Here is a 26,780-nt window from a genome sequence, read left to right as displayed (position 1 = left end):
GCATTTACCTCGCTTATACCATGCCATATATTTAATTATAGGACATTTTGAACATTTCATTAAAATTTTTTCAACGGCTTTTTTTGAATTTAAATTGCATCCGTGAAAAAATGAAATTTTCCATTGTCACTCATGTTTGCTATGTTAATTAATATTTCGTTAATTAATTGAATTCAATCAATTATTAACGAGATTTTAGATTAAAATTCATTCCTATAAAGTCGCAGTTACAATCTAGAGATCTTAAAATTTTTGAGTCGCATCATTTTCAAAATTTCAGTCAGTCAGTCAAAAGAGGCGGTAAAGCACAGTGTTGTAAGAAAATTTGCTAAACAGTGAACATCGCGCTCATAGTAATCAGTAAATTCACGAAATTAATTAAAAATAGCATTAAACAGTAATTTAAATCATGTCTGAACAAGTTTCACCAACTACAACTAGCTCATCACAAGATGAAAATCAAAATAAAGACACTCCGGTAAGTTGTTGCTTGAAAAAAAGCTAAAATGATAAAAGAGGACGCTCGAAAAAAAAACTTGGAAATCGGCATTCTAAAATGCTCAAATAATAACCTTTAGTGAGCAAAAGATTATGCGCATAGTATTAGATATAGATGTAAAGTATTAATTTCGTAAGACAATGAAATAGCCTAAAAAGACAATAGTGCATTGTGGATGCATAAAGTGTAAAAAGTAGCGCAAAATTATGAAGTAATAATGAGTGCAATTTTTATTTTATGTTATACACATAAACCGTTTACATACACAACCACGCACCTATGTAATTCTTTTACTTCCATATTGGAAGTTTGGATGTTCTGTTCGTTTACATTATTTTTGTGTTGTGTCATGTTCTCGTTCTCACTTTTGGCGCTTTCTACATTGCAAGATTGTTTTTATCCGTTTTCTTTTTAAATATCTGACCACGACACACATACCATTCATATAATGTCACACATTATTCATGTAAATCGTTGCCTGTTACGTTCACTTGTTGGTAAATTCAAGAATTTTACTTTTTCTTTTTTCGTTGTGTATGATAACAGAACATACAAACATGTGCGCTACATTATTATTATTATTATGCAAACAAATTTCATCATACATACCTAGACAATTATAAAATAAGTATTATATTTCATTTTTAGACAAAGCGAACGCCATCAAAACGCAAGAGTCATATTGAGCGTATTCAGGAAGAGAGTAAAGAGTTGTTGAAGAATATGGGAGTTGAAGAATTGGCTGATTCACGCTCAAGTCGACGAACACGTTCTAGTACTAAACAAACACCTCCAACTCCTGTTACGCCGCCAACTCCAAAGAGAACACCAACAACTCCGAATTCATCGAGACGCGGACGAAAGAAAGAAGAACCGGCAACTACTGAAAATAATGTGGAAAGTTCAGAACAATCGTCACCAAAAGTACCTCCACGAAAGCGACAAAAGCTTTCTGAAACAATTAAAGAAGAAGAAGAAAAAGCTACGACAGAGGACAATGAAGTCAATGAATCTGCTGAAACTAAATCTGAAAACGATAGCAAAGTTGATGAAAAACCTGTGACTCCAGAAAGTGTAAATGAAAAGGTTGAGGAGCCAGAAAAGGTCGAATCATCAACGGCGGCAAAAGAAGTCGTTGCAGATGAGAAAAAGGATGAAGTTGATGCATCTGAGGCACCAAAAGAAGAGAAAGCCGTCGAGGAGGAGAAAATGGAAGTTGATGAGCCTGTTGCTGAAGAAAAACCTGCTCCAAAAGAGGAAGAAAAACCTGCTCTAAAAGAGGAAGAAAAGCCCGCAGAAGTTGCTGAAAGTACAAGCGAAGAAGCATCAACTGAAAAAGTACAAGAACCAGAACCTGTTGTTGAAAATAAAGAATCACTGCCCGAAAAATCCGAAGAGAATGAAGCTGAAGTTGCTTCAAAAGAGCCAGAAAAACCAGTTGAACAACCACCTGTTGAAGCTATGGAAGTAGATTCATCGTCTGCCCCAGTTGTTAGCGAAGAAACTAAGAAACCTGAAACTGTTGAATCCAGCAATGAAGTTGTTGAGACAAAAGATCTTGAGAGTGCTGTATCATCAGACACAAAAGAGGAAGATAAAGTTGACGATAAGGTAGCTTCGTCTAGTATTGAAGAATCGACAGAAAAGAAGGAAGAACCCGTTCAATCAGAAGAATTACCTGAACAAAAAGAAGCTGTTGTGTCTGAATCAAGTCCTGTTGAAGAACAAGTTAATCAAATTGAAAGCACGACAATAGAACCAGCAGTAGCGGCTGAAGAAAAACCAACAGAACCTGAAAGCTCAACAACAACCACAACTACAGACGATAAAGAAGTAAAACCAGACGAATCGGTAAAGGAAACTCCAAAAGAAAATGAAACTGTTACAGAGGACAATCAAGTTAATGCCATCGAAAAAGCAGCAGAGCCAGCAGCACAAGAAGAGTCAATAAAACTTCCTGTCGCAGAAAAGGAACCAGTGGAAACAATTTCATCGTCAAATGAGACAAAAATTGAAACATCACAACAAGGTGAGGATGCTGAATCAATAACAACGAATTAAAATAAAAGGTAGTTTAGCAATGATAATTAGCAACCCAAAAAATCATTCATTAATTACAGATGAGCCGAAAATTGCAACTGAAACTGCTGAATAGAATCACGTCGCATCTCATAGAACTCATAACTTGTTGCAATAGAACGATATTCTACATAAAAACCCGTGAAAATAATAAGAACCTACCTAAAATAACATTAAATTACATTGAGAAAAAAAAGAAAACAAAAACAATCATATCAAATTTCAGCAGACTTTAAAACGAGGAAAATCGCCAAATTAAATTTAATGAAAATGAAAGAAGAAAATTTCGACGAAAATATTTTGAAAAATTGTTCAGTTTAAGAAGAGAAAAGTTTTTTTTTGCCATAAACAGTTTAATTAGTTATTAGAAAATTATGTTATATGTTGTAAATAACATAAGGTAATTTTCATGAATGAATCCGGTAGTAATTGTAAGAAGTAAAATGCTTGTTAATTGATGATCCTAAAACTGTCGTAGAACACCGGAAAGTAACCTTTATTTCTCATCATTTAACACTCTTCAAACAATCATCAATAATAATAATAATCTAATAATTTAGTTAACAAAAAAGATACACAGTTTAAAGCATAGAAAATTATGAGATATTGAAAGAATAATAGATTAAATTTAGTGCGAAATTTTCCCCTAACAACCAATATTTTTTGATATTTAATATGTAAGTCATCTTTTACTATCGAAAATGAAACGTTGTACAATATTTTAAAGCAAAAACAAAAAAAAAAAAACAATGATTTTTATCACAGAGGAAAAACAAAAATAAAGAGAATGATTAAATGGGTTTCAAATTAGGTGTTAATAAAATTTTATCAATAATAATAACTATTAATAATAATAATATATGGACATTTAAAAACAAAGATCCTCACATTTTTACTTTTGAGTCTAACGTGACTCTCCACCTTGGATATAATGATTTACAGACAGGAAAAAGATTTTTGTTTTTTTCTATTGTAAGCAGTTATATTACAGAGAAGTTAAGTAAATAAATAAAAAACCTGTATATTAAAACAATTCGCTGAGTAATAAAAAGGGATTCAAGAAAAAAAAACGAAAATATTTCTTTTTTGACTGTATAAAAATTTATACAGAGGTCAATGACATCATACCTATTCTTGATAACAGGCATACAACAGAAAATGTACGAAAACACTTGTTGAAAGAAGTTTGGCGGTAAAGAATTCCGCAAGCGTTCAATTATGATATCATTGACTATTTGGTTTAAGATTCAAAATTTAAAACTCGGATTAAAAAATTAAGTCGAAATTCAAAATTTAACCGTTGGATTAAAAAAGTTTGCAATATCGGAGTCAAAATTAACCTAAAATTCAAATTTAAACCCTTGGATTAAAAATTTAACTCCTCGGATTAAAAATTTAAATCCCATCACTTTCTTAAACTGGAAATGCTAATCATCAAACGACTTTCTTACAACAGCTGATATTATGCAGCTCTAAGGAGAGTATGAGTATTAATTACATTTGACTGACATGCCCGAACAATATCAACTCATTAGTTTAATTTGACTAAATAACAAAATTATTTAAATGTTCATGAATCACATGATAAAACTATAATTTTCATCAATATCCAATAGTCATCATTAGGAACATAAAATCAAATCAAATTTCCATTTTCAGCTCCAACTCTTTTTTGATCTTTTGCAATTTTTTCGGCTGTAATAATTAATTTCAGAGGACATTTGTATATTTAATGAAATTTGGCTGCATCTGCTTCTTCGTAACTTTATGATTGAGACCAAAACACATTTAAATGCTGAACGTTCGTGAACGGATAGACATTTTTATGTGCTAGTTGTCTAATAAATTTAAATAAAGGACTTTTTAACACTAATTAGATGATCATCCGGGTGAAGGAACGATTTTTATATCAAACTAAATCGTTATCATCTTGCTAATTTTACATCATAACAAGTTCATCTGTCGAATTTTGTGATATAATAAATATAACAATATTTTAAATTTCTCTTTCTCTTTTGGTACGCATTTATGGTCTATTCGGTTTAAATGTGCTATTTTTAGATGAGATAATAGATGCACAACATGTTATAATATATCGCGAATATGAAGTAGGTATGGCAAGGACGTTCATTGAATGGCTGGCTGTAATAAATGAAGTAGCATTTTCAAAATATAATAATTTCAATTAATTGCTCACGGGGACCGACTGTAAAAGTTGTTAAGATCAAGGTTTCGGTGTGAACAAGACGAGAAAAAAAAAGAAGTTAATTACATGTGTCTTCCTTTCTAACTCAACTTTTGAATGTTTATATCATGTCTGATATCCGTAAATATTTTGCGAAACACAAAGTGACAGTCGAAGACAACATCGTTGTTAACATGGGTCATGGTTGTTATGTCAAAAAGAAATAGGTGGATAAATAAGATTGATGGTTTTATGAAGATTAGTTAAGTAACTTACTTACCAATCATTTCTTTCATGGTCAATGATGATTTTGAGTCATTTAAATTTTTTTTTTTTGTTTTTTCAATTGAAATCTCACTTAAAGATCATAATCTTGAACAATATAAAGGCGTTTGTATGGATGGGGTAACGTTAAATCGCTTAATACCATTCAAGTTTATGCTTGACAAATGCCAAAAAATTAACAGTCGGATAATTTTTTGTATGAAATTATCTTTTATAAGAGCTACGATGAATAAATAAGACCTATAAGTGCAATTATTAGCAGAATTATAGAGGATTAATGTGTAATTTGCACATTTTGATTAAATTTCTTTGCAACCGTTTTTTATTTTTTAAAATTTCATTAAATTTAAATTTTTGAAAACCGTTGAAATTTTCAAAACAATTTTTTGACTGAGTTCAGTTTCAAAATTCAAATTTTTGAAAACCCGTTTAAATTTTGAAAAGAATAATTTTTTTGAATTTCAAGTTTTTAAAAACCGTATAAATTTTTTGAAAGGCAATTTTTAATAAATCACTAAAAATAGTAATTAGGTCAGTAAAAGCACACACTTCGTGTTTTGGTGATTTGATGCCTTGAATAATATGATCGTTGTAATGAATATATGGAGAAAAGAGAAAGAAAATAATTTACAAAACGGTGTGAATGCACACGTAAAGTTGCATTATAATGTCTATGCTCCCATCTCTTCCTCTCAATAACATTGATATGCTGTGAGAATATTTCGTATTCACTTTTCAGATATCATCATCAGCATAGCGGATGATGCAATTTTCATTGCATTCTCTTTCACTTCTATCTGTCCGCTTATTAAATTGCAAAATACTTGTTTCATATACTTTTTTTTTGAATTAGCCACTCACGATCACTTATTGCGTTGATGTCTCTATGTAAAAAGATGAAGATTTTTTCAATTACAAAAAATACTGTTCGATTGAATGATGAAATGTGCTTTCGTGAAATATGCACGTCTGCAATATGCTAGATATATTGATACAATCATCAAATGTAGTTATTAGAAGAAGTTCCCACATAAAAATCAAGTGAATCTTCTTCTTGGATATATGTGTAAGCAGGTTCATAAATAAATCATAATTAAATCCATACTCATCATGATTTTCAGATTTTTTTGATCATTATTTGAAACATATACATGCTTCCTCAAAGATTATCATCGATTCGGCTTTTTTTTTGGCACTTGAATTTTTTGATTGAGTAATGCCAAACAATTTAATCCACAAATAAGTAGCAATTGAAATGCTTTATTGAATGATCTTCAAATTTTTTTTCAAGTGTAAGCTTAAAAGCAGCATAATTATGATGCTGATGATCAAATCACTACAGAATGATTGCTTTGACTATTTTGGCACTTCTAAAAGTCATCGCTTCCTTATAGGATTGTTTTGATTTGTTATGATTGTTTGTTTATTGACTGGATGTTAATTAAGAAGATCCAGGCGTATTTTGAATTCTCAGAAAATAGATCTTTCGGTGTTCAGTTCCATTTTTCTCATTATACAGACCTTCATTACTTTCATTTATCGTAGATTATGTCTATTGATAAGCATAACATCAATTTTTGGATGCACTTTTATTTCACATGTAAATATGACAGAAAGCACGATTCGTCTTATTTTAATGCATCTATAAATGTCTGAAAAGGTTTCCGCACCAATTAAACTCTAAGAAAACATAGCTAATAAAACTTTTTATCACTTCTCTCAATATAATACCTAATTATATAATTCCTACAGATGAGTCAAGTGTTTGTTTTCGTTGACTGCTTCTTTATTCAAAATCGCGATATAATATTCGCGGAAGAAGCAAGCAAAAGATGGATTGAACAATCTAATGAGACTGCCTGTGCACATCTTGCTGAACTTTGGCCGTATCTCGATAATTTATGTTCTCTAACATGCATCATTGATTTGTATGAATGCAGCATGTATTCTGTAATTCAGGAAGTAACGAGAATGAGCATATTTTATTCGTATTCCTAAATAAGCATGCTGCTTATCCAATAAACCAAACCGATTGAAGTACATCCGAAATGCCATCCATCCCAAAAGAAATCGAAAGTTGAAGATAAAATTGAACAAGCACGACTTTAATGCCACGATTATTTCTACTGACTATCAACGAAAAGGAGAAATGCATTATAGAGAGTGCAGTTAGTACTACCTATTACCTGATTTTTAATAACCTATAATATATATGAGCAACAAAAGAATTTATCTGAAAAATCTGCATGATGACAATAATGAGGCGCTCTTTTTCTGTTCCATCTTAGGCTATGAAGCTTATGGAATGCAATTTTAAATCCTTTGTACAGTAGAAAGTTTAAAAATGCAGCATTTTTTGTTTACTAAATTTAACGTACTTTTGAAATTTAAAAAATTTGGTTTTTGAATAAACTGAAATGAATTGAACAAATTTGAACAAAGTTTTACTGAACGGACTTTCGTTAAAAATAAATTTTCCTTAAATTAAGAAAAACGTGGAAAAATTGCTGCAATTAAACAAAATATTGAGGATCTACTGCAGACAAAGCATCGATATGTACCTTCAGTATCGAGTATGAAGAAAAATTTACTATAAATATTTTATAAACCTATATGAGAGAGAGATCAATGACATAAATGAAGAAGAAGCTCTCTTTCGATAGAGCCCCACTATAAAGACTTTTGAGCAAAAAAAATACAGCATAACGTAATGAAAAGCAAAAACAACAAAAAAAATCTGATGGCACCGTCGCGAAAGAGCTGAATCTAATAAACCCGAAGCGGTGTATTTTTTTTTTGTATGAAGATGTTGAAAAAGAAAAAAAAAGCCAAAAAGATAATTTGCATTATTGCTGTTGCATGGCTATATAAAAGTCGAGTTCTATGAATGGACTAACAGTCATTTGTAAACTTTGTAAGACAGCGAAACTCGCTACCTTTTTTCCTTCACTAAAATATAAAAAAATTCAAGAAAGATGAACTCCTATGTAATGGTAAGTAAAATGCAGTAACATGCATCCAGCATAGCTACATTGTGGATTAAAAAAATATTGTGTTGAAAGAAAAGCATAATGATAATTAATAGTGACAATTTTTATGGCTTAAAGGATTAACGAAAGTGTGAAATAATTTACATTTAATTACACTATAACGAGCCTTAATTGCGAACGTGTGAGATGTTGCCATATTATTTACACATAATTCTTTTTATCTCATCATTTAACAGTTTGCTGTATTCGCCTTGGCAACAATTGTTAGCTGCGAACCACCTTCTGGATATAATTACAATCGCCCATCATTCGGAGGTGGAGTTTCTGCTGGAGGAAATTCCCTTTCAAGCGGTGGAAACTATGAACAAGTAGCAATTGAACAAGGAACTCAAGAAGGACTTACCGTCGATCCAGCATTGTTAGAACAAATTAAGCAAATCATTTTGAATGAAGAAAGCAAAGCTGGTGCAGGTGCTGGCGGTGCCGGTGGTGCTCCATCAACTCAATATGGTGCCCCACAAGCTCAATATGGCCCACCTGCTCAACAACAAGCCCGTATTGTAGGAATTGACTTTGAAAACACAATCCCAGCCATCCAAGTCGCTCAATTACGTGCACAATCACAAGAAGCATCAGCAGGCGGTTACTCAGCATCATCAGGCGGATATCCAGCATCAAGCTTCGGAGTCGCACCATCAAGCTCATATGGCCCACCATCAAGAAGATATTAAGCAATTCAATAATCTATTCATTCCTAAAAGCGAAACATTGACAACTAGATAGCACATATGACAATGACAATGAATGAATTATAAAATTCTGCAATATCATCGGTCACATATTGATATTCACATTCTCCCTAAAAAAACAAACAAATTTTAGTTAATGCTACTTTTACTATATGAATTTTGCATGCCATCAATCTCATCTAATATTTAGAGAGAATACGGCATGGAAGACTTATCATCATTTCATTGGATATCTCTTGAATATTCAAATGAATCTTAATAAGCCTTGCAAAAAAAGATATTGAAATGCTAATTGGCCAAAACCCAAATTAATTTCCTTGAGCAAAAAAAAAGTGATCATTCATTTCTGATCACATAACTTCGACAACTATTACATCTCAACATGCGACCATCAGATCGCCCTAATCTACTTAAAATGAACAAAACAAAAAAACTATGAACAGCAACAACAAGAAGTATAAATAAAGTGAGAGAGATTTTCATAACGAAAATATCAAGAATGATTCTCAACTAGCAAGTTTACATCGTGAACATCCAATAAAGTCATATTAAACGGGTCAATATAATGCACAATAAACAAACAAGAGGCTTTACTTGCTAATCGAAAATCATTTTTCAAACCTCAAATGACGGCTTTAAACCAAACGACTTGAAGAGTTACAATGGACCTAGTGAACCGGAATCAGATAAAGTACATAAAAATTGCATAATTCCACTCACTTCTATTTCTCTTTTGTGAGATGAATTTAATGCAATTTTGATACCTTTTGTAAATAGAATTCTTCATGTTAATATAATTAAATGAATAAAAAAAAATAATTTTGTCACCGTTTGAAAAAAAAATTTCCATGCTTACTATTATCATTTATCACATTTATTGTTATTGATCTCCAGTCAAAAAGTGTTTATTTGCAGTTTTATTGTATAATATCATAGTGAGTTAATGGATTCACTGTCACTATCAGTTGGAGTGGCGTCTCCATGTGAATCATTAACATTTCACTTTCAACACAGACATTGCCTCATCCTCAAAAATCTGCAGTCATTAGCAGGAGCAACTCCCAAAATTATGTAAATTTTTGAGAAAATATAAGAAATGTGCATATGCGATTTTTTATTGATTTAGTCTCGATAGACAGCTAATTATTCGGTTATCTATTTCCGTTTATGGAATCACAAAATGTGACAGAAAAAAAAGTGAAAGGATCGCGCTAAAAAAATAGAAATAAACAACAAAGACAGTAAGAAAAGTTATATCGACACCATCGAGACGGCAAAATTTCTTAATGATATTAATGTAACCATCTTGTAGTGCATAAAAGGTTTTTCTACTGTTTTGTTTCGTTAATACATTGTATTAATGTTGTTCACACGAATTTTCAATGGGATTTGCTGGAATTTGCATGCTGGTCTGTAAGATTGCGATTTTTGAAGAAATTAACGATTTTCAAAATTTTAAAATCTATGTACGTAATTTTTAAAATTCAAAATTTAACGTTTTTCAAAATTTTAAAATTTAACTGTCAAAATTTCACTTTTTTCAACATTTTCACACTTAACGATTTTCAAAATTTCAAAATGAAAGTTCAAAATTTTTCTCGAATGAAAATCTATTCAGATAAGTATTTAAAGCTGCTCAATCTTGTAGCATATATTTTAACATTTAAAGCAACCAGAATTAAGAATTTCTTCTCAGAAGGTTTATTTTGAGTCAAAATTGAAATTTTTTCAGCAAGATTTGAAAAAATTCTGTCAAAAAATTTTCAAAAAAAACTCAACCGTTAAAATTTAATTTTTTTCCGTCCGTGCTCAACATTTCTATTTGTCGCATGCCGCGAACGATTTTTTGATGAATTATTGTGTATGTTGTGACTGCCAGTTTGATGCAATAATAAAACAAAATATATGCAATAAAAATAATTATCCACTTAATGTATGTCATCTTTCTTTCTTTTTTTGTGCCTGGTCATGTTATGTGAACACTAAAATCACTGTTGCTTTCAATTTTATTTTTATGTAAAATCAGATTTTGCTGCATGTATTAAAATGTAACATGTGAATACCGTCAACAGCCATAGGAAAACAGCCTTAATTTAAATTTTGCACCTCAATGACGATAATGAAGACAACAGATGCAAAAAAATTGGACCAAGGCTATTACTAATTCTCTATAATCAGAGAAGAAGACTTCACACTTTCATTGATATTAATCGTGATCGATGACTGATTATATGAAATGCCATTGATACTTTACATTCACAAATATAGCTAATTGTATATGAATTTAATTTGGTAATAAGGTATAGGTTGGGATGTGTTTTCAAGGCTGAAAACAAGCAGGCAGCAATCCGATTGATTGAAAAGACTTAATTAGTTAATGACAAAATATAAAGTTCATAGTGGCCTAAAAAAAGGCTACGAAATCAGGTAAAAATCTTCAGATTTAATGGAACTGACATTCATGTAATAATTCATTTCGAATGTCGCGCGACTATTGCAATGAAGATGATGATGCACACATGCAATTTGTAGATAATTTAATTAATAAAAACTTTTACTTTTTCCATTCTAGTCATTATGATGACGTTTATTCTGCAGCATGTGGATGATCGTGGATGTTGAAAATTACATAATGCAATGTCTATGCTGATCATGCGGAAAATTACTTTTTTGTATCTTATACTTTGTTTTTCGATTTGTTGGACATCTTTCAACATTTATTACTTATTATTTTCACCGTCATGATTGGGTAAGTTAATATTTTTTAGGTCGAACCTTACTTTGAATCGTTGGGTTTAGTTTAATCGCTGGATTTATTTAAGCCAATCTTTTAATCCATGGATTTATTTAATCCCAATTTTTATACTTCAGATACATTCTTCATATCTCTTGAATATCATGAACTGAACATGCAATAGACCTAATACCTATTGTAAAATAACATAATTAATGCTACAAATTACTTTTCATGCTGTAATTATTTCTAAATATTCAAATCAACCCACATTTAAAGTGCGAAATTAATTCAAATTGCAATATGAAATTTATGTGAGAAGTACGTAAAGTCTTGTATGATCATAGTTCGCATGAATAAATTGCTATTTTCTCACGTAAATGAAGCTTCTGTTAATTAAATAATAGCTGTTAACAGTTGTTAAAAGAGCAGACAATGTCATGCTTATCAAGTGATTTCAGGAAGTATTTGAAGCTGCCAAAATTATTTTCGAAAGAACTTGTGCGTTTGATTATGGAAATTTTAAGAAGCAGCACTTGAATGCTGTGATAAAAGCAAAGTATTGGCAAGTATATTGAAGAAATATTTCACCAAAATGTTAACGGATTTGAAAAATTTGAAAAGAAGCGCGAAATAAGTTCACCTTATCTTATGGTGAGTTTAAAAGGCCAAAATTGTTCGATCACATTTAAGCAATAATAACATTAATTAAAGTGAATAAAAAGAATGGATAATGAATGGAAGGAAAAGTATGAAAAATATAAAAAGACTGTCAAGATTTGGGAGTATGAGTTCAAGAAAAAGAATCATCGAATACCCTCAAAAGTAAGTAATTTTAACATTTTATCAATAATATTCGAGATAAATAAAAATTTAATTCCATTTACTTACAGTTGGATATCAAAGATGCTCCATATAATGTCAAGCAAGCATATAAGATGTATTATAGAATGAAAACTTCATATTTGAATGATACCCTCACGGATATTTTAAATGATGATAATCAAGAAGAACAGAGTTCTGCAGATTTTCTGGAAATATCGTATAATAATGCATCCTTTATGGAGTCTATGGAAAATTCAATATCAGATTCAATTCACGAGCTTTTAGACCCAAACAGAAAACTTCCAGATTATACAAATAAAGTGACTAAACAAACAAGTCAGGAATTTGAAGCAGTTAGTCACGATGCAAATAATGAAGATGTATGGAACAAATCGCTTAACAAACGTGTTCCTGTCAAAAAAGTAGAAGTGATGAAAAAACCAGACCCACTCAAAAGGTCAAGAGAGTCATTCACATTAAAAATGGATGTTGCCACATTAAAAGCACCAAGAAATCCAAGAAAGGCACTTTCGAAGACATTTTCAGCACAAAGTTTGGAATCAGAAAACAGTCAAAAATTAGATACACTCCCAGATTTAGAGACAATTTTATTAGAAAAGTCACGATCAGCAAAACCTGTGGAAGTTAAAAAAGTAGAGCCGAAACCAACAGAAGTGGAAATAAAGACATCAATCGACAGTGAGTGGCTCAATAGAAATGCTCCATCAAATGCTAGCGACAGTGGGAATTTAACAGCCAATTTCTCAACATCAAGTTTTGGTTTGTCAAATTTAAATCTAAAGTCATATGATTCCTCAATGTCTATGAAAATGGACAGTTCCACATTAAATATATCAGGACAAAGTTTGGAGTCAGAAAGTAGTCACAAATTAGAAGTTAATAAATTCAATTCAAAACCAATAGAAGTAGACAGTGGGAATTTTACAGCTAGTTTCCCATTTGATTCCTCAAATTCATTCACTAAAACGGAATCAAATGTTGAGGCTAAATATCACACAGCTGATTTGTCAGACAGCGAATACCTAGAATCTCATGAAAAATTAAAGACAAAAATTTTGCCGATTTCAAAGAAACGTCGATTGTCTGTCGACACTAAGTCAGCTGAAAATGTAGTATTAATTGAGAAAATTGAAAATGTCAAGGAACCAGAAGTCAAGAAAATTCCACAAAAACCGAAAAGGAAAACTATACAGAATAAATCTAAAATTATGCAAGACATTGAGGAAGAAAAGACAGTTAAAGGAACGCACTTTGAAACTGACGACGATTCCGACAAAGATCCAACATATGAAGGTGTACAGAATGTTAAGGAACGAGAAGACTCACCAGAACCAGTTGTGATGAAAAGGAAGAAGAGCTTAATCAAACGATCGAAGGAAGGAATCAATAAAGTCACTAAAAAGGCTACTAAGTTATTGACTAGAAATAAGACTAAACAAGAACAGACTGACGAAAATGAAGAAGAGGAAGAAGAACAAATTAACTTTTTCGTGGACACAGAGATCAGCAGCATTGAAAACATCCCAAGAGTTTCAGAAAAAGAGCTTAAAGCAACTGAGAAACTTTTTGGACAGTTTGCATTGCAACATGATATGGGAGGAACTAAAAGTGCTGAAAATCCATCGTTTGACTTGAAAATAAAGACAAAGAAGGATTTATTAAAGAAGAAAATAGCATCTGGTACATTAAATGACAATTACGTACGAGTAAATCTGAAGAAAAAGATTTTCGTCCGTGGCAAAAAGGCATTCAACTTTAGTCGCTATAAAAAGACTTTATGGAAGAAGAATAAAGCAGCAGATTTGAATGACATGAGAGGATGCGATGGAGGTGTCTTGAAATGTTTTAGCTGCGGCGGTGTTGGTCATTTTGCTCAGCAATGTAAACAGAAAGGTGACAGTTTACTTCCAGTTGATGCTCATATTGATGATGAATCATCATTGCCGACTCTTCAACAAGCTGCAGATATGGCAAATGATCAAAAATTATTGGCACATGCGAATAAACCTACTTCCATTCCGTCAACATCAAATGAAATTTGGAAGGAAAATGTAACTGATGAGGAAATTGGTCTTGATGAGGAAATGGATCTTGATGATGACATAGACTTAATTGAACGAGAGTTGAGAGAGGAAGTAAATAAGGAAAATGAGAATACAAATGTTGTCAATGAGCCTTATACTTCAAATTACATTGGACATAAAGTTCCAGATGACTTTCTTAAGAAATGTGATTACTTTAATGCTAATACAGCAAACAAGGATGAAATCAAACCTTACTATGAACTTGATGAAAATGGAACTGTACCGTCTGAAATTCCTAAAGAAGTGTACAAAGTACTTGAAAGTTTTGGCCATAAAGATTTCAGAAAAGGACAGGACAAGGCAATTATGCGTATTCTTTGTGGTCAATCGACATTAGTGACTTTGAGCACTGGAAGTGGAAAATCTTTGTGTTATCAACTTCCAGCTTATTTATATCGTCAAAAGTATCACTGTATTACATTAGTAATTTCACCATTAGTGTCGTTGATGGAAGATCAAGTTCATGGAATTCCAGATTTCATTAATGCTCAGTGCTTGCACACGAATCAAACACCAAAGTAAGCATGATAATTTTCTAAAATTTCAACTGTCAAAAATTATTCAAATTTTTTGAATTTTTGAAAACCATTGAAACTTTTTAAATTTTTGAAAACCGTTATAATTTAATAAATTTAATAATTTACTTTACAGACAACGTGAAAAAGTTATGGAAGAGATTAAAAATGGAAATGTAGAAATTCTTTTAGTATCTCCAGAAGCTGTCGTGGCTGGTGAAAAATCAACAGGATTTGGGTCTCTTTTGAATCAATTACCACCAATTGCTTTTGCTTGTATCGATGAAGCGCATTGTGTCAGTCAATGGAGTCACAATTTCCGTCCATCATATTTAATGATTTGTAGAGTGTTGAGAGAAAAATTGGGTGTAAAAACAGTTTTAGGATTGACAGCAACAGCAACTTTACAAACTAGAAATAGTATAATTAAGCATCTTTCAATTCCGGATGGATTACATGGTGTGGTTAGTGATATTCCACTTCCTGACAATTTAATATTGACTGTATCAAAAGACGAAAATCGTGATAAAGGATTACTTCAATTACTTCGAAGTGAAAGGTTCAATTCCCTTAAGTCAATTATCATCTACTGTACACGACGTGATGAATGTGAAAGAATTGCTGGATATTTACGGACATGTCTACAAGATGAGAATAAAAAGATTGAGGAAACAAAGACTAATAAGAGAAAGAGAACAAAATGGGTTGCTGAATTCTATCATGCTGGTATGCCTGCATCTAGACGACGAACAGTTCAGAATGCATTTATGGGCGGTGACTTGAAAATTGTCGTGGCAACAATTGCTTTTGGTATGGGTATTAACAAGTCTGATATTCGTGGAATTATTCATTATAATATGCCGAAGAATTTTGAAAGTTATGTCCAGGAAGTTGGTCGTGCTGGAAGAGATGGGAAAATTGCTCATTGTCATGTTTTCCTTGATGCTAAAGGCGGTGATTTATCAGAATTAAGAAGACATATTTATGCTAATTCTATTGATCGTCATGTGATTCGTAAATTACTTCAGAAAGTCTTCGTTCCTTGTTCCTGTAAACAACGAAGTCACTCAACTAGCACTGAAAATGAAGACAATAAGAAACGAGTCTGTCCAGGACATGAAGTATGCTTTTCAAAAGAACAAACTGTTCAAGCTTTGGATATACCTGCAGAAAATATTGAGACTCTGTTATGCTACTTAGAATTACACGAAGATCGATATATTAAGGTTTTAGGAAATGCATACACAATGTGCAAAATAATATCTTATAGCGGAATTAATTATATGAAGCAAATGGCAAAATCATGTCCACCATTAGCAATGGCAATAGCACTTGAACTTAAAAATGGAAAGAATCAAGAAGAATTAAGTTGTATTGAGTTTTCAGTTGTTGATGTTGCATCGTCTATTGGATGGGATAGTGGAGTTGTTAAATATCAATTAAAGCAATTAGAATGGACAGTTGTTAACGGATCAAAGCGACGATCGCCTCTAACTGTTTCATTTTCAGATCTCGGATTTCGCATTCGATCACCAGGCGATTTGAGTGATACAGAGTTGGATCAAGCTCTAGATTCTTTAGAATTTCGTACTCAATCGCAGGAAAGGACTCAAGTTGTTCAGGTAATTGATGATTCTTTAACTATCTACTGTAAAATAACTAATGATAAATAATATACTTACAGCTCCAGGTGATTTATGATTCATTTAATTCGATGGCATATCCTAATTTTTCAAAATGTTCCGAGAACAAGACTGAGTATAAGGAATCAGATGAATTGAAAAGTACAATTAGGAAATACTTCTCAACAAATTTGCCAATGGATGTGGAAATAACTGAAAAGAATGATGAGACAGCTGATGATCAGATAGTCAGTGATATTCGACAAATGATTCATATGTATCCTGAGAATAACTTTAGTGGACGATCACTTGCGAGAATTTTTCATGGAATTTCGAGTCCTGTTTATCCTGCTGTCATTTGGGGAAGATGCAAGTACTGGAGAGCTCATCTTATGGTTAGTTTTCATCGTCTCGTTAGAATTGGTAATCGTGAAATAGTTAAATATCGATTAAATTAATTATATTGTTGAATTCTTATTGTTACTTTTAATAAAATATTAGATTTTTGAATAACCGTCATTTTAAATTCAAATCTTTTTCTGGTGTCAAAATTTTCAAAAAAATCCCCGAAAATCAAAACAAAACAATATTTTACCGAGAAAAATATCAATTAAATTAAATTAAGGCATGATTAGTGCAGACAAGATGATGGAAATAGATCCAGTTTGTGAGGAAACGACTCTTTGGTTCGAGTTTCTATTGAAACCTGAATTACTTGAGAAGCAAATGACAAATCAGACAAAAGCATTAGAAATCATGTCTGAATTCTTAAACATAATTCCTCCAGAAAATGGACAACAAACTAATGATATTAATTCACCGGATTCTGATTCTCTGTCAAAAATAGAGAGCTTAACAAACAAATTTGGTCGTAAGCAGTTGGCTATTAAGATTCTGGAATTGAAAATAGCTTCCTGTGATTATATCCATTGGAACTTGGATGTTATTGAAAAATATCTGCCGATTTCAAAGCAAGTTCAATTATTGAGTGATTTATGCAGTATAACTTCTGGACGTTTGGTCAATTTACCACTTTCATTAGTTCATGAAGTTCCAGTATCGAATGATGGATCAAAAAGTGCATTAAGGTATGTAATCAAATATTCGGCCGGTATTCAGCTCTTTAAAACATAAGTTCTTTAATTATAGCTTTGCATTAACTATATACCATCGATGGCTTCTAAGAGCTCAAGTTTTGAAAGGATCAGCTGTGAAAATGAAGCCATACCAAGCAGTTTTGACTCCACAGGATCCGAATATTTGTGCAAATTCAGACGATAAATTTATTTCTGGATTAGAATCATTCACAACAACCAGCATTGAGTTCCTGAATGGGATCATAGCAGATTCGGAACAATTTAAAATGCCAATTTTCGAGTCATTCGTTCCACTGGAAGAGACATCAATCAGCAGAAATGATATCTGTAATGGACAAAAGTTTGATAAATTTGCCATTATCGGCAAAACTGAATTAAAGGCACAAATTTATTTCGATCTATGCTCTTACTACATTTTTACTAAGAAGTATGACTCGGCTAAGGAAATGGCAACACTTTGTAGAAGTAACTTTGAAAAGCTTCAAATAGAACTAAAGGAAAAGTCAACAAAAGCTCGATTCTGTACTTTAACTGATGAGAATCTTAAAGGATATCTGTTGGCATGTGGAATTTTACAGGAAGGAAATCCATCATTATTTCAACGTTTTAATGAATGCACATTGAATGAGCTTAAAAATATCGAAATTATCCTAAACGAGGATAACTATAAGAAGGAGATTCCATTTATTCATCGAAGAGCATTTGAAGGAGATCTAGATCCATCTTCTAATGAATTTATTAAAATCTTAGCATTAAATTCAATCCGCTATATCCTAGATAGCTCTAATATAATCACAAATGACATTCCTTTTTTGGTTCTCAAAAATAACGTCCAGAGGAGCTTATTGCTGAAATATTTCATCCAGGTAATATACCACAATCTTGTACCTTTTAATTTCTATCTAATCCTTAAATTCATTATTTTTCAGTATTCAAATGAGATAATCCCGAAAATGTCATTATCGGATAAGAACAAGATAAAAACTTACTTGACCAACTTCTTGATCCGTTTCCCGCCAATTGAAATAGAAATAAAAGATTCAAAGCTCTTTACTAAAGATGAAATTGACCTCCTGAAAAGGCAGAAGACTATTGACAGTAAAATTGATTTGGCATCAATTGGCTTACAGCATGAATGGATTATTCCTGCTGATTCAAAAATTCAGAGAATTAGAGTTGCAGATTTTGAGAGGAAACTTGTTGCAAGCACGACAAGTAAGCAAGTCAGGAAATATCTCGTAGAACTTGCAAAATTTAATCCACAGCAATCATTGTGGTCGATAAATCGTAACTGGTATTTACCAAATGACTTAAGAGTCGTAGTTCTGAATTTAAAAAGAGGATTCCTTCAAGATTTTTCGTACATCCTTCTCGGTAAAGTCAATGAAATGGTTTTGAAGAAAGACTTTGTATCAGCATATGCACTCATTTCGGAACTAAAGAATGAAGCAAAAAGAGCTGAATGGTCAAGTGACCCAATTGTCATCAAGCTTGGAAAGCTACTTGAATGGGAAAAAACCAATATTCAAATTTTAATGCGACTAGACTCAGCATGGCCAAAAAAGCCACCGACTTTACGAGAACAATGGACAGTAAAATTTATTCAATTGACCAAAACAATAACAAATGAAATGCCACGACTTGATATTGTCGAGAATTGTTTAATTATGCTGCTTAATTTAAATGATTGGGAAAATTGTGTCACATTTGATGCGAAACGAAGTTCAATGAGTGAACTTTCTGTGCTGTTTGCCAAGACAATGATTGATATTCAACTTGACGCAAAGATTAAGAATACAATTCCTCGTAAACGCGATGTCTGGGACTTTTTATTGCCAATTTTCAATATGAGTAATCAACAGCAACAAACAAGCATGAAAAGGAATCAACAAAATAGACGATCAAGTGATTCGCCTGCTAGATTCCTAATGGGTGCAATGAGCATATCCATTTTAAAGCAGTTTTTGGATAAGATGAGAGATCCATTCATAATTTCAATTCTTCTGTCAATGTTCGCAAAAATGCACAATTTAATTAAGGATGACACAAGTGTTGATCTGGTCATTGAGAATCTCCATTTATGGCCTTTAAGTATCAGTAATGTAAATGGATATAATATTAAAACAATTGCTGAGTCATTGTCACAACTCTTAAAAATGGCAATCAAGATATATCCAACAAATGCAGCATGGATTCGAATGCAAGGCGATCTAGAGTATGTAAATGGAAATAATGAAGCAGCGATGAAGTATTATGTTCAGTCATTGATAATATCAACAGAATATTGTGCATTACCAATTCAACGTCCAGTAATTGACGAGAATATAATTAAGAAAATGATCAAATGCAGTTCCAATCTTGGATGTTATTTACAGGCTGCAGTTTTATGTCAATTTATTGAGGATGTTGACTATACGCTTGCATTTAAACTTCTTCAAGAGAAAAGTAGCAATTTTCAAGATGCAATGGATAGCTATTATTCACTAATATGGGATACAACACTTCTTGAGTACATAATCAATTTGCATGCCAAAAAAGGCGAACATAAACGTCGGCTACAAGCAATTTCCTATATCCGACAATTAGAGTTGAATGCAAACAATAGTGAGGAAGTAAAACAAAAGGCTGCATCGGTGAGAAAAAGCAAGTTTTTGAGATCCTTAGCGAATCAATATTTGTAATACAATTAAGAAAAATTACGAATAAAAATAACGTATTTTAAGAATTTGAATTTCTTCTATTTTTGTGAAACGAAAAAAATTTCCCCTCAGTTGATTTATTCTGCAGAAACAAAAATATTCAATAGTGTAAAAAAATTGATAATCAATAGCTTAAATCAACTTAAAAGATGATAATACACATATAAAAGGATAAATTGTGGGTTAAAGTAAGTATAAAATATCAAGTTCAAGTGTAAAGTAATCGATTAAGGTGAAAAAAGTGAATTTTAAAATTTTCAATATAAAATCAGCTGTAAGTTTTTTTGTATAAAAATAGACTCTGAAAACTAGTATAGACGTGGTCAATCGTGGCACGTAGACCAAAGCGCATTTACCGCGTACAGAATCAAAACATTAAAAGTCATGATTGAAGAAATCCAATTCTATCAAAAAAAATATGAAAAAGAACTTGACTTCATCAAGTGACCATTGAATCAGTGACCTCTTAGTTAAAAGTACCTGTAGTGTAACCACTACGCAACCAGAACATATGAATTCATAAAAGTACGAGAAATAAATATTGACAAATTTGAGACTTGAATCAGTGACCGAAGAGACCGGATCAAAAGAACTTAAACTGGAAGTGGAGTTGCGTTACAAACTGCAGACATTAGGACGGACAAACAGACAAAACTCGGACAATAACGTCATTTGCTGTTAGGTATAGTCGTTAAAAATTGTTGAAAAAGAGAGGAAATGGAAGTAAACAAAATAAAGAAGAAATCAACAAATATAGATGACGAAAGAATGTATTAAAATCCGTATTTTGTTTATATTTATCTGATTTTCCGCCAAAAATATTTCAAAACGGTAAACGAAACTCGAGAAAGGGAAATTATTTATGAAATTCTGCCAAAGTTTAAAAAATCTGAAGGTCATTAGAGAACATTGCCACGTTTGAGAGTCTATTTTTAGTTAGTTCACGGGTTTTTAATTATAATTGAAAAATGTTTGCGCGTGAAAAGCTTTCTATCAACAATGATTTCTTAAAGTTTCATCATTCTTTCTTTACTGGATCATTGATGACGCATAATACACACAATAATATTGACAATCCACTGAAATCCATTTTCTGATTTCATTTATAATGAAATATTTGAATATAAAATGATTTTTAAAATTAATACAGCTACTTAGTACAGTAAAGGCCTTCTTAGGTATGGTTCGCGCTCTAGTTTACCAATAAAAGTGTGTCTGTTTATTTCTTCATGATTACTTTCACTTACAAACAAAGATTGCATCATAAATATGCTCATGCATTTATACATTACATTAGTTTATGTGGCCTTGATATATTCACACAAGGAAACAAAATTAGATTTCTTTGTATTATGTACATCATATATAATTGTCACAACTATCTTTGCACGTGTGAAGACCAGATATTTATTAGATCGCGCGACTTATTTACTAGTAAACAGCCGTATCACGAAAAATAAAAAAAGCTTGTTTAGATTTGGACACTTGTGTTAGGCAAAGGCGCATTTTTGCTGTACGGAATTCATTTTATGATCTAAAAACAAACAGACAAAGTGTGAACAATAGCGTCTATTTCTCTCTAAGTAAATTCACTTAAACAGTTATAAGTGTATCAATGTGTATAAGCAACAAAGAGTTACTTGAACTTTAAAATCGTGTTGTTGATACTTCACTAATTATCTTTGTTATATTTCTGTTTATTACAGCTGATTGATTGACTGGATTAATAGATTGTTTGAAACAAGTTAGAAAGAGAATTAAGAGAATAGAAGACGAACTGAATAGAAATGGATTTTCTGAGCCTTTTTGATCCATCCGATGAGACGCAGACGGATGATACGGATGAGACTGAGACGTTTAGCAGTAGTGACACAGAATCGATTGATAAATTAATTCCAGATACGAAGCTTCCACCAGAGCCGGAATATGGAAATATTGAGTATAAGTTGAAGCTTATAAATCCTTCAAAGCAAAGATTGGATCATCTTGTGACACAGATGAAATGGAGATTGCAAGAAGGAAGTGGTGAATGTTTTTATCAAATTGGCGTGTCTGATAATGGAGTCTTAAATGGATTATCAAATGACGATATGAATTTATCTTTAAAAACATTAAAAGTAATGGCTTGTCAATTGGGCGCAACAATGTCGATACTTAAGCGTAAGCATCTGAATAATGGACGAACATGCTGTGAAGTTCTTGTACGAAAGATGTCGGATACAAAGAATATAGAAGAAATTAGAATTAGTGTGATGGGAAGTGTTGATGCTGGAAAAAGTTCATTAATTGGTGTTTTGACACAAGGTGAACTCGATAATGGACGTGGTAAAGCTAGACTAAATATGTTTCGTCACTTTCACGAAATTAAGTCTGGCAGAACGTCTTGTGTCTCTCACGAGGTTCTTGGCTTCGATGAGTGCGGTAATGTAATCAATTACAAATATAATGAAATGATGACGGCTGAGAAGATTGGAGAGAGATCATCAAAATTAATTAGTTTAATGGACTTGGCGGGTCATCGACGATATATGAAAACGACAGTTCAAGCAGTGAGTGGATATGCACCACATTTTATTGCACTTGTAATTGCTTGTGGCAATCTTAATCAAATGACGATTGAAAATATACAAATTATTAAGGCTTTTAAGATTCCTTTCTTTGTAATATTGACAAAATGTGATCTTGTATCACCTGACGATTCAGGAACTTTAAAGCAATTGATTCAACTACTCAATGAAGTTGATAATAAGAAAATTCCTCTAGTCATAACAGCACCTGACAATTTTCGGCTGTTAGACAATGTAAATGGTAATAAATATATCCCAATATTTTGCGTATCAAATGTGACAGGCGTTGGACTCGATTTAGTACAAAAGTATTTGTATATGCTTACGCCAAATATTAATGAAAGTGAGCGACAACGATTAGAGAAGGAAAGTCCTGAATTTCATATTGATGAAATTTTCCGAGTACAAGGCGTTGGAACAATTATTGGCGGACTACTTGTGAAGGGTGTAATATATGAACGGATGAAAGTCAAATGTGGACCAGGACCAAATGGTGAATTTTACAAAGGAATCATCAAATCAATACATCGCAATAAATTTCCTTGTAAGAATATTCGACCGAATCAAAGCGCATCAATTTGTTTGGCATTGAACTCTAAGGAAAAGTTGCCAATTCTACGAAGCGGTATGGTATTGATTGCTGACAATGACGAAAGCGAAATGTCTAGTGTTTTCTTTCAAGTATGTATTTTGACTTTTCGTACTTTATTTCTATGACAAATTTGTTATCGTTCACTGTTGGTGAAATTTCTCTTAATTAGTTAGACAACAGTCAATATGTATCAGATTTGATTTTATTTATTTATATTATTGACGATGTCAGGTACTAGTTGAAGAATAATTAAATTCCAAGTACACTTTTTCTTTTATATCATTCAATCTATTTACAAAATTTATCTTACATACTTCATGAAATGGAGGTGTTTGATTTCATTTTAATTAATTTGGGGTGTTACTGCAGATGAATTACTGAATATAAATTGATGACAATTAATAACGTATTTTTGTCGTTCAAAATCAAACTTCATTTCGATTCAGTTCACTTCATTCGGGTTCAGTTCAGTTTTGAATTCAAAAATTTCGTTAAAAATTCAAATCAAAAATTTCCGTTAAAAAATCAAATCTGAAAAATTCGTTAAAAAGTCGACTCAATCAGAAAATGCTTCGTTGCGAGGAGAATATAAACGAACGTTAGTTAACTCAATTACAGTGTCACGACAGATTATTCAATAACAAATTTGCACAATGAACACTAACATGTTTGTTTTGTGAATAGAGTAAAATGCGCTAGAAATTATTGATAATAAAATTAATGACTCTTTTTATTGTAATTCCATTCTATTTTCAGGCGACAATTGCCGTTATACAACATTCAAGTCTACGAGGAATAAAGAAGGGATTTCAAACGACAGTACACATGGGCAGTATTCGTCAAACAGCTGTTGTGGAAGGCATATTTGGTCGTGATTCGTTAAAAGCAAATGAAACTGGTTCGTGTCTATTTCGATTCTTAATACGACCTGAATTCGTCAAGGTAGGAATGTCACTGCTCTTCCGCGATGGAAAAACAAAAGGTGTCGGTGTTGTTACTCAGATTTTTCCACTACATGACGATTAAAGCTTGAATTTTTTGGATTTTTTTAGCACTAAAGTAAAAAAAAATTTTAATCGCACCGAAATTTTACTCAATTTTCTCTAAATAATTTTTTTTGATTAATGAAGGAAGAAATGAATAAACATTACAATGTAGGTAGAAAGATCTTAAATTTGTAGTGAGAGAAAAAAACTACATTAAAGCTATAACAATGATTATATTTAAAGTGATTGTAAATATTTATTGAAGCCAACTAAATAGAATGAAAACGCGATAGAAGAAAATTAAGCGACTAAAATGATGTAATGATGGGAAATGGGAAGAAAATTTTACAAGCTTTTAGTGAATATTTGATGTACAAATAAATTGTATGAAGCCATCCCTCGAATGATGACGACAAAAAAAGAAATATAATTAAACGAATTTCTATCTCAATGAATATTTGTTGTAAATAATAGAGCTGAAAAGTCATTATTATGATGACATAATGAATATTTCTTATTAATTGCTTTCCTTCTCCTTATTTTATTAGTAAATTAAAATGAGATAAAAAAAAGATAACTTAATTTAATTTAAAAAAATACAAAAAAAAAATTGACGCTGGACGTGCTTCTTTCGTTCTATACACATACAATTTTTGATTAGATTTTAGCTGTGTACATACATATTTAAAGGGATTTTTTTCCTTGTGATAAAATTGATTTTTTTTTCGTTGTTTTATTAAGAATCTTGTGAGAGAAGAAATAATAATAAAATAAATCTATTATAATTATAATTATGCTAATAATGAAAGAAAGGAAGAAAAAATAAATAAATAAAAAGAAAAAAAAGTAAAATTCAAGAAAAATTTAAGAATTTAATGAGAAACATCCTTAAATTTTTTACTTTTTTTGTTTACAGTAACTTTTTCTCTTATCTTTTTAGCCTGCTTTTAATTAAAAATGTAACTCACGTGCACGTTTTGGATTTTTTCGAAATCAGACTGCGGCAATCTCAAAAAAATCATTATTTTTTTTTAAATTTTATAATTTTTGATCGACACAATTTTAAATTTATTTTGACCGTTAAAAATTTAAAAAACTTTTAAACCGTAAAAATTTCAAAAATTTTGATCCGTAAAAATTTAAAAAACTTTTAAACCGTAAAAATTTTTGATTGTTAAAAATTTCAAATGACTTGTTAATCGTTAAAAATTTTTTTTAAATTCTTTAAAATTTCAAAAAAAAAATTGAACCGTTAAAAATTTCAAAAACTTTTCGACCGTTAAATTTTTCAATTATTTTTTGACTGATAAAATTCAAATCTCAGAAAAATTCATAGATAACTTTGATTAAATTCATTCACAAGGGATATTATTGTCAATTCTAAGACTATCTTCAAGGATGTCTATGTTTACAGTTCTTGATTGATGGCTAAGGCCATTGATAATATCTATTTAAAAATTTTCAATCACCTGAAACATCTTTAAATTTCTTTACAAGTAAAATAACTACAAAATGCGCTCTATCCATTTAATTTCAATAATTTTCTATCTAAACTTCCAGTAAATTGATAAACCTAAACAATTAATAACTCTTTTAGTCATCATTAATTAAACCTTTTATCCTAAACATTGAGAAAAGAAGAATTTAAAACAAATAAGCTTAACCTGGAATTGTTATTACAATTAATTTCACTAGGGGATATACATATATTATTTTAAAGTCGGAATGGCAATGTGATTTAACTCAGATTCACTATGAGTGATTTCTTTAATTAAAAATTTGTGTTAAAATTCGTTTGACATATAAGCATGCACACATAGAAAGAGAGCAGAGATGGAAATGATTTTCACATTGAAATAATACCCAAATGTAAACATTATTTTTTGTGCTTTAGTTAAACAATTAAAAGTTTAATCGGTCGTGTGTATAAATTTATTTTTCCAATGTAGATATTTAAGCAACAATGAATGATATTGATGAGTTCATTTTCGCTTTGTTCATGTACATCTATCTCTAAAATCTAAAGCAGTCAATTGTGCTTATGAATGGCCAAAAGGTGTTTCAATCAATTAAACAACATTAAATTGAACATTTTCAAAATCTAGTCTTTTAAGGAACCGGTCAAATAAGGTGGAAATAAAGGTCAAAGGATTTTAATCAGTTTTAACGTTTTCAAAAGGTGTAGATGATAAAATTAAAAAGTTGATCTAGTCACATAAAACAAAAAAAAAGTTATCTTTGTATGATAAGT

At 31.3% G+C, this 26,780-nt stretch overlaps 5 protein-coding genes across 5 annotated transcripts; all 5 read left to right on the top strand.

The window, feature by feature from the left end:
- The first annotated feature begins 299 nt into the window (after window positions 1-299).
- LOC139090125 (enolase-phosphatase E1-like) lies at window positions 300-3,643 on the top strand. The gene is made up of 3 exons (XM_070639827.1): window positions 300-478; window positions 1,148-2,528; window positions 2,620-3,643. The coding sequence occupies exons 1-3, from the start codon at window positions 410-412 to the stop codon at window positions 2,652-2,654; spliced, it is 1,485 nt and encodes a 494-aa protein (XP_070495928.1). The 5' UTR covers window positions 300-409; the 3' UTR covers window positions 2,655-3,643.
- A 4,219-nt stretch (window positions 3,644-7,862) lies between these two features.
- LOC139090194 (pro-resilin-like) lies at window positions 7,863-9,630 on the top strand. Its single transcript, XM_070639932.1, has 2 exons — window positions 7,863-8,041; window positions 8,275-9,630. The coding sequence occupies exons 1-2, from the start codon at window positions 8,024-8,026 to the stop codon at window positions 8,767-8,769; spliced, it is 513 nt and encodes a 170-aa protein (XP_070496033.1). The 5' UTR covers window positions 7,863-8,023; the 3' UTR covers window positions 8,770-9,630.
- Window positions 9,631-12,199: 2,569 nt separating this feature from the next.
- Window positions 12,200-17,086, top strand: RecQ4 (RecQ4 helicase). The gene is made up of 4 exons (XM_070639944.1): window positions 12,200-12,346; window positions 12,415-14,969; window positions 15,103-16,588; window positions 16,651-17,086. Exons 1-4 carry the CDS (start codon window positions 12,248-12,250, stop codon window positions 17,044-17,046), a joined length of 4,536 nt encoding a protein of 1,511 aa, XP_070496045.1. The 5' UTR covers window positions 12,200-12,247; the 3' UTR covers window positions 17,047-17,086.
- A 75-nt stretch (window positions 17,087-17,161) lies between these two features.
- IntS8 (integrator complex subunit 8) lies at window positions 17,162-20,410 on the top strand. Its single transcript, XM_070639884.1, has 3 exons — window positions 17,162-17,676; window positions 17,738-18,551; window positions 18,615-20,410. Exons 1-3 carry the CDS (start codon window positions 17,216-17,218, stop codon window positions 20,364-20,366), a joined length of 3,027 nt encoding a protein of 1,008 aa, XP_070495985.1. The 5' UTR covers window positions 17,162-17,215; the 3' UTR covers window positions 20,367-20,410.
- Window positions 20,411-20,458: 48 nt separating this feature from the next.
- On the top strand, window positions 20,459-25,213 carry LOC139090235 (GTP-binding protein 2). Its single transcript, XM_070639978.1, has 3 exons — window positions 20,459-20,572; window positions 22,091-23,632; window positions 24,300-25,213. The coding sequence occupies exons 2-3, from the start codon at window positions 22,172-22,174 to the stop codon at window positions 24,567-24,569; spliced, it is 1,731 nt and encodes a 576-aa protein (XP_070496079.1). The 5' UTR covers window positions 20,459-20,572; window positions 22,091-22,171; the 3' UTR covers window positions 24,570-25,213.
- The last annotated feature ends 1,567 nt before the right edge of the window (window positions 25,214-26,780 follow it).

Source organism: Chironomus tepperi, unplaced genomic scaffold (assembly GCF_022539635.2).
Source record: "Chironomus tepperi strain 1889 unplaced genomic scaffold, CSIRO-AGI_Ctep_v1 contig_217, whole genome shotgun sequence".
Classification (NCBI taxonomy): Eukaryota; Metazoa; Arthropoda; class Insecta; order Diptera; family Chironomidae; genus Chironomus; species Chironomus tepperi.
The sequence above is the reverse complement of the archived record's forward strand: the minus strand, read 5'-3'. Positions and strand labels throughout refer to the sequence as shown.

Coding starts and splice junctions, on each gene's coding strand:
- LOC139090125 (XM_070639827.1), top strand. CDS start 410: ATGTCTGAACAAGTTTCACCAACTACAACTAGCTCATCACAAGATGAA. Junction 479..1,147: donor ATCAAAATAAAGACACTCCG/GTAAGTTGTTGC, acceptor TTTCATTTTTAG/ACAAAGCGAACGCCATCAAA. Junction 2,529..2,619: donor AATTGAAACATCACAACAAG/GTGAGGATGCTG, acceptor CATTAATTACAG/ATGAGCCGAAAATTGCAACT.
- RecQ4 (XM_070639944.1), top strand. CDS start 12,248: ATGGATAATGAATGGAAGGAAAAGTATGAAAAATATAAAAAGACTGTC. Junction 14,970..15,102: donor CACACGAATCAAACACCAAA/GTAAGCATGATA, acceptor TTTACTTTACAG/ACAACGTGAAAAAGTTATGG. Junction 16,589..16,650: donor AAAGGACTCAAGTTGTTCAG/GTAATTGATGAT, acceptor ATATACTTACAG/CTCCAGGTGATTTATGATTC.
- IntS8 (XM_070639884.1), top strand. CDS start 17,216: ATGATTAGTGCAGACAAGATGATGGAAATAGATCCAGTTTGTGAGGAA. Junction 17,677..17,737: donor GGATCAAAAAGTGCATTAAG/GTATGTAATCAA, acceptor CTTTAATTATAG/CTTTGCATTAACTATATACC. Junction 18,552..18,614: donor TGCTGAAATATTTCATCCAG/GTAATATACCAC, acceptor ATTATTTTTCAG/TATTCAAATGAGATAATCCC.
- LOC139090235 (XM_070639978.1), top strand. CDS start 22,172: ATGGATTTTCTGAGCCTTTTTGATCCATCCGATGAGACGCAGACGGAT. Junction 23,633..24,299: donor TGTCTAGTGTTTTCTTTCAA/GTATGTATTTTG, acceptor TTCTATTTTCAG/GCGACAATTGCCGTTATACA.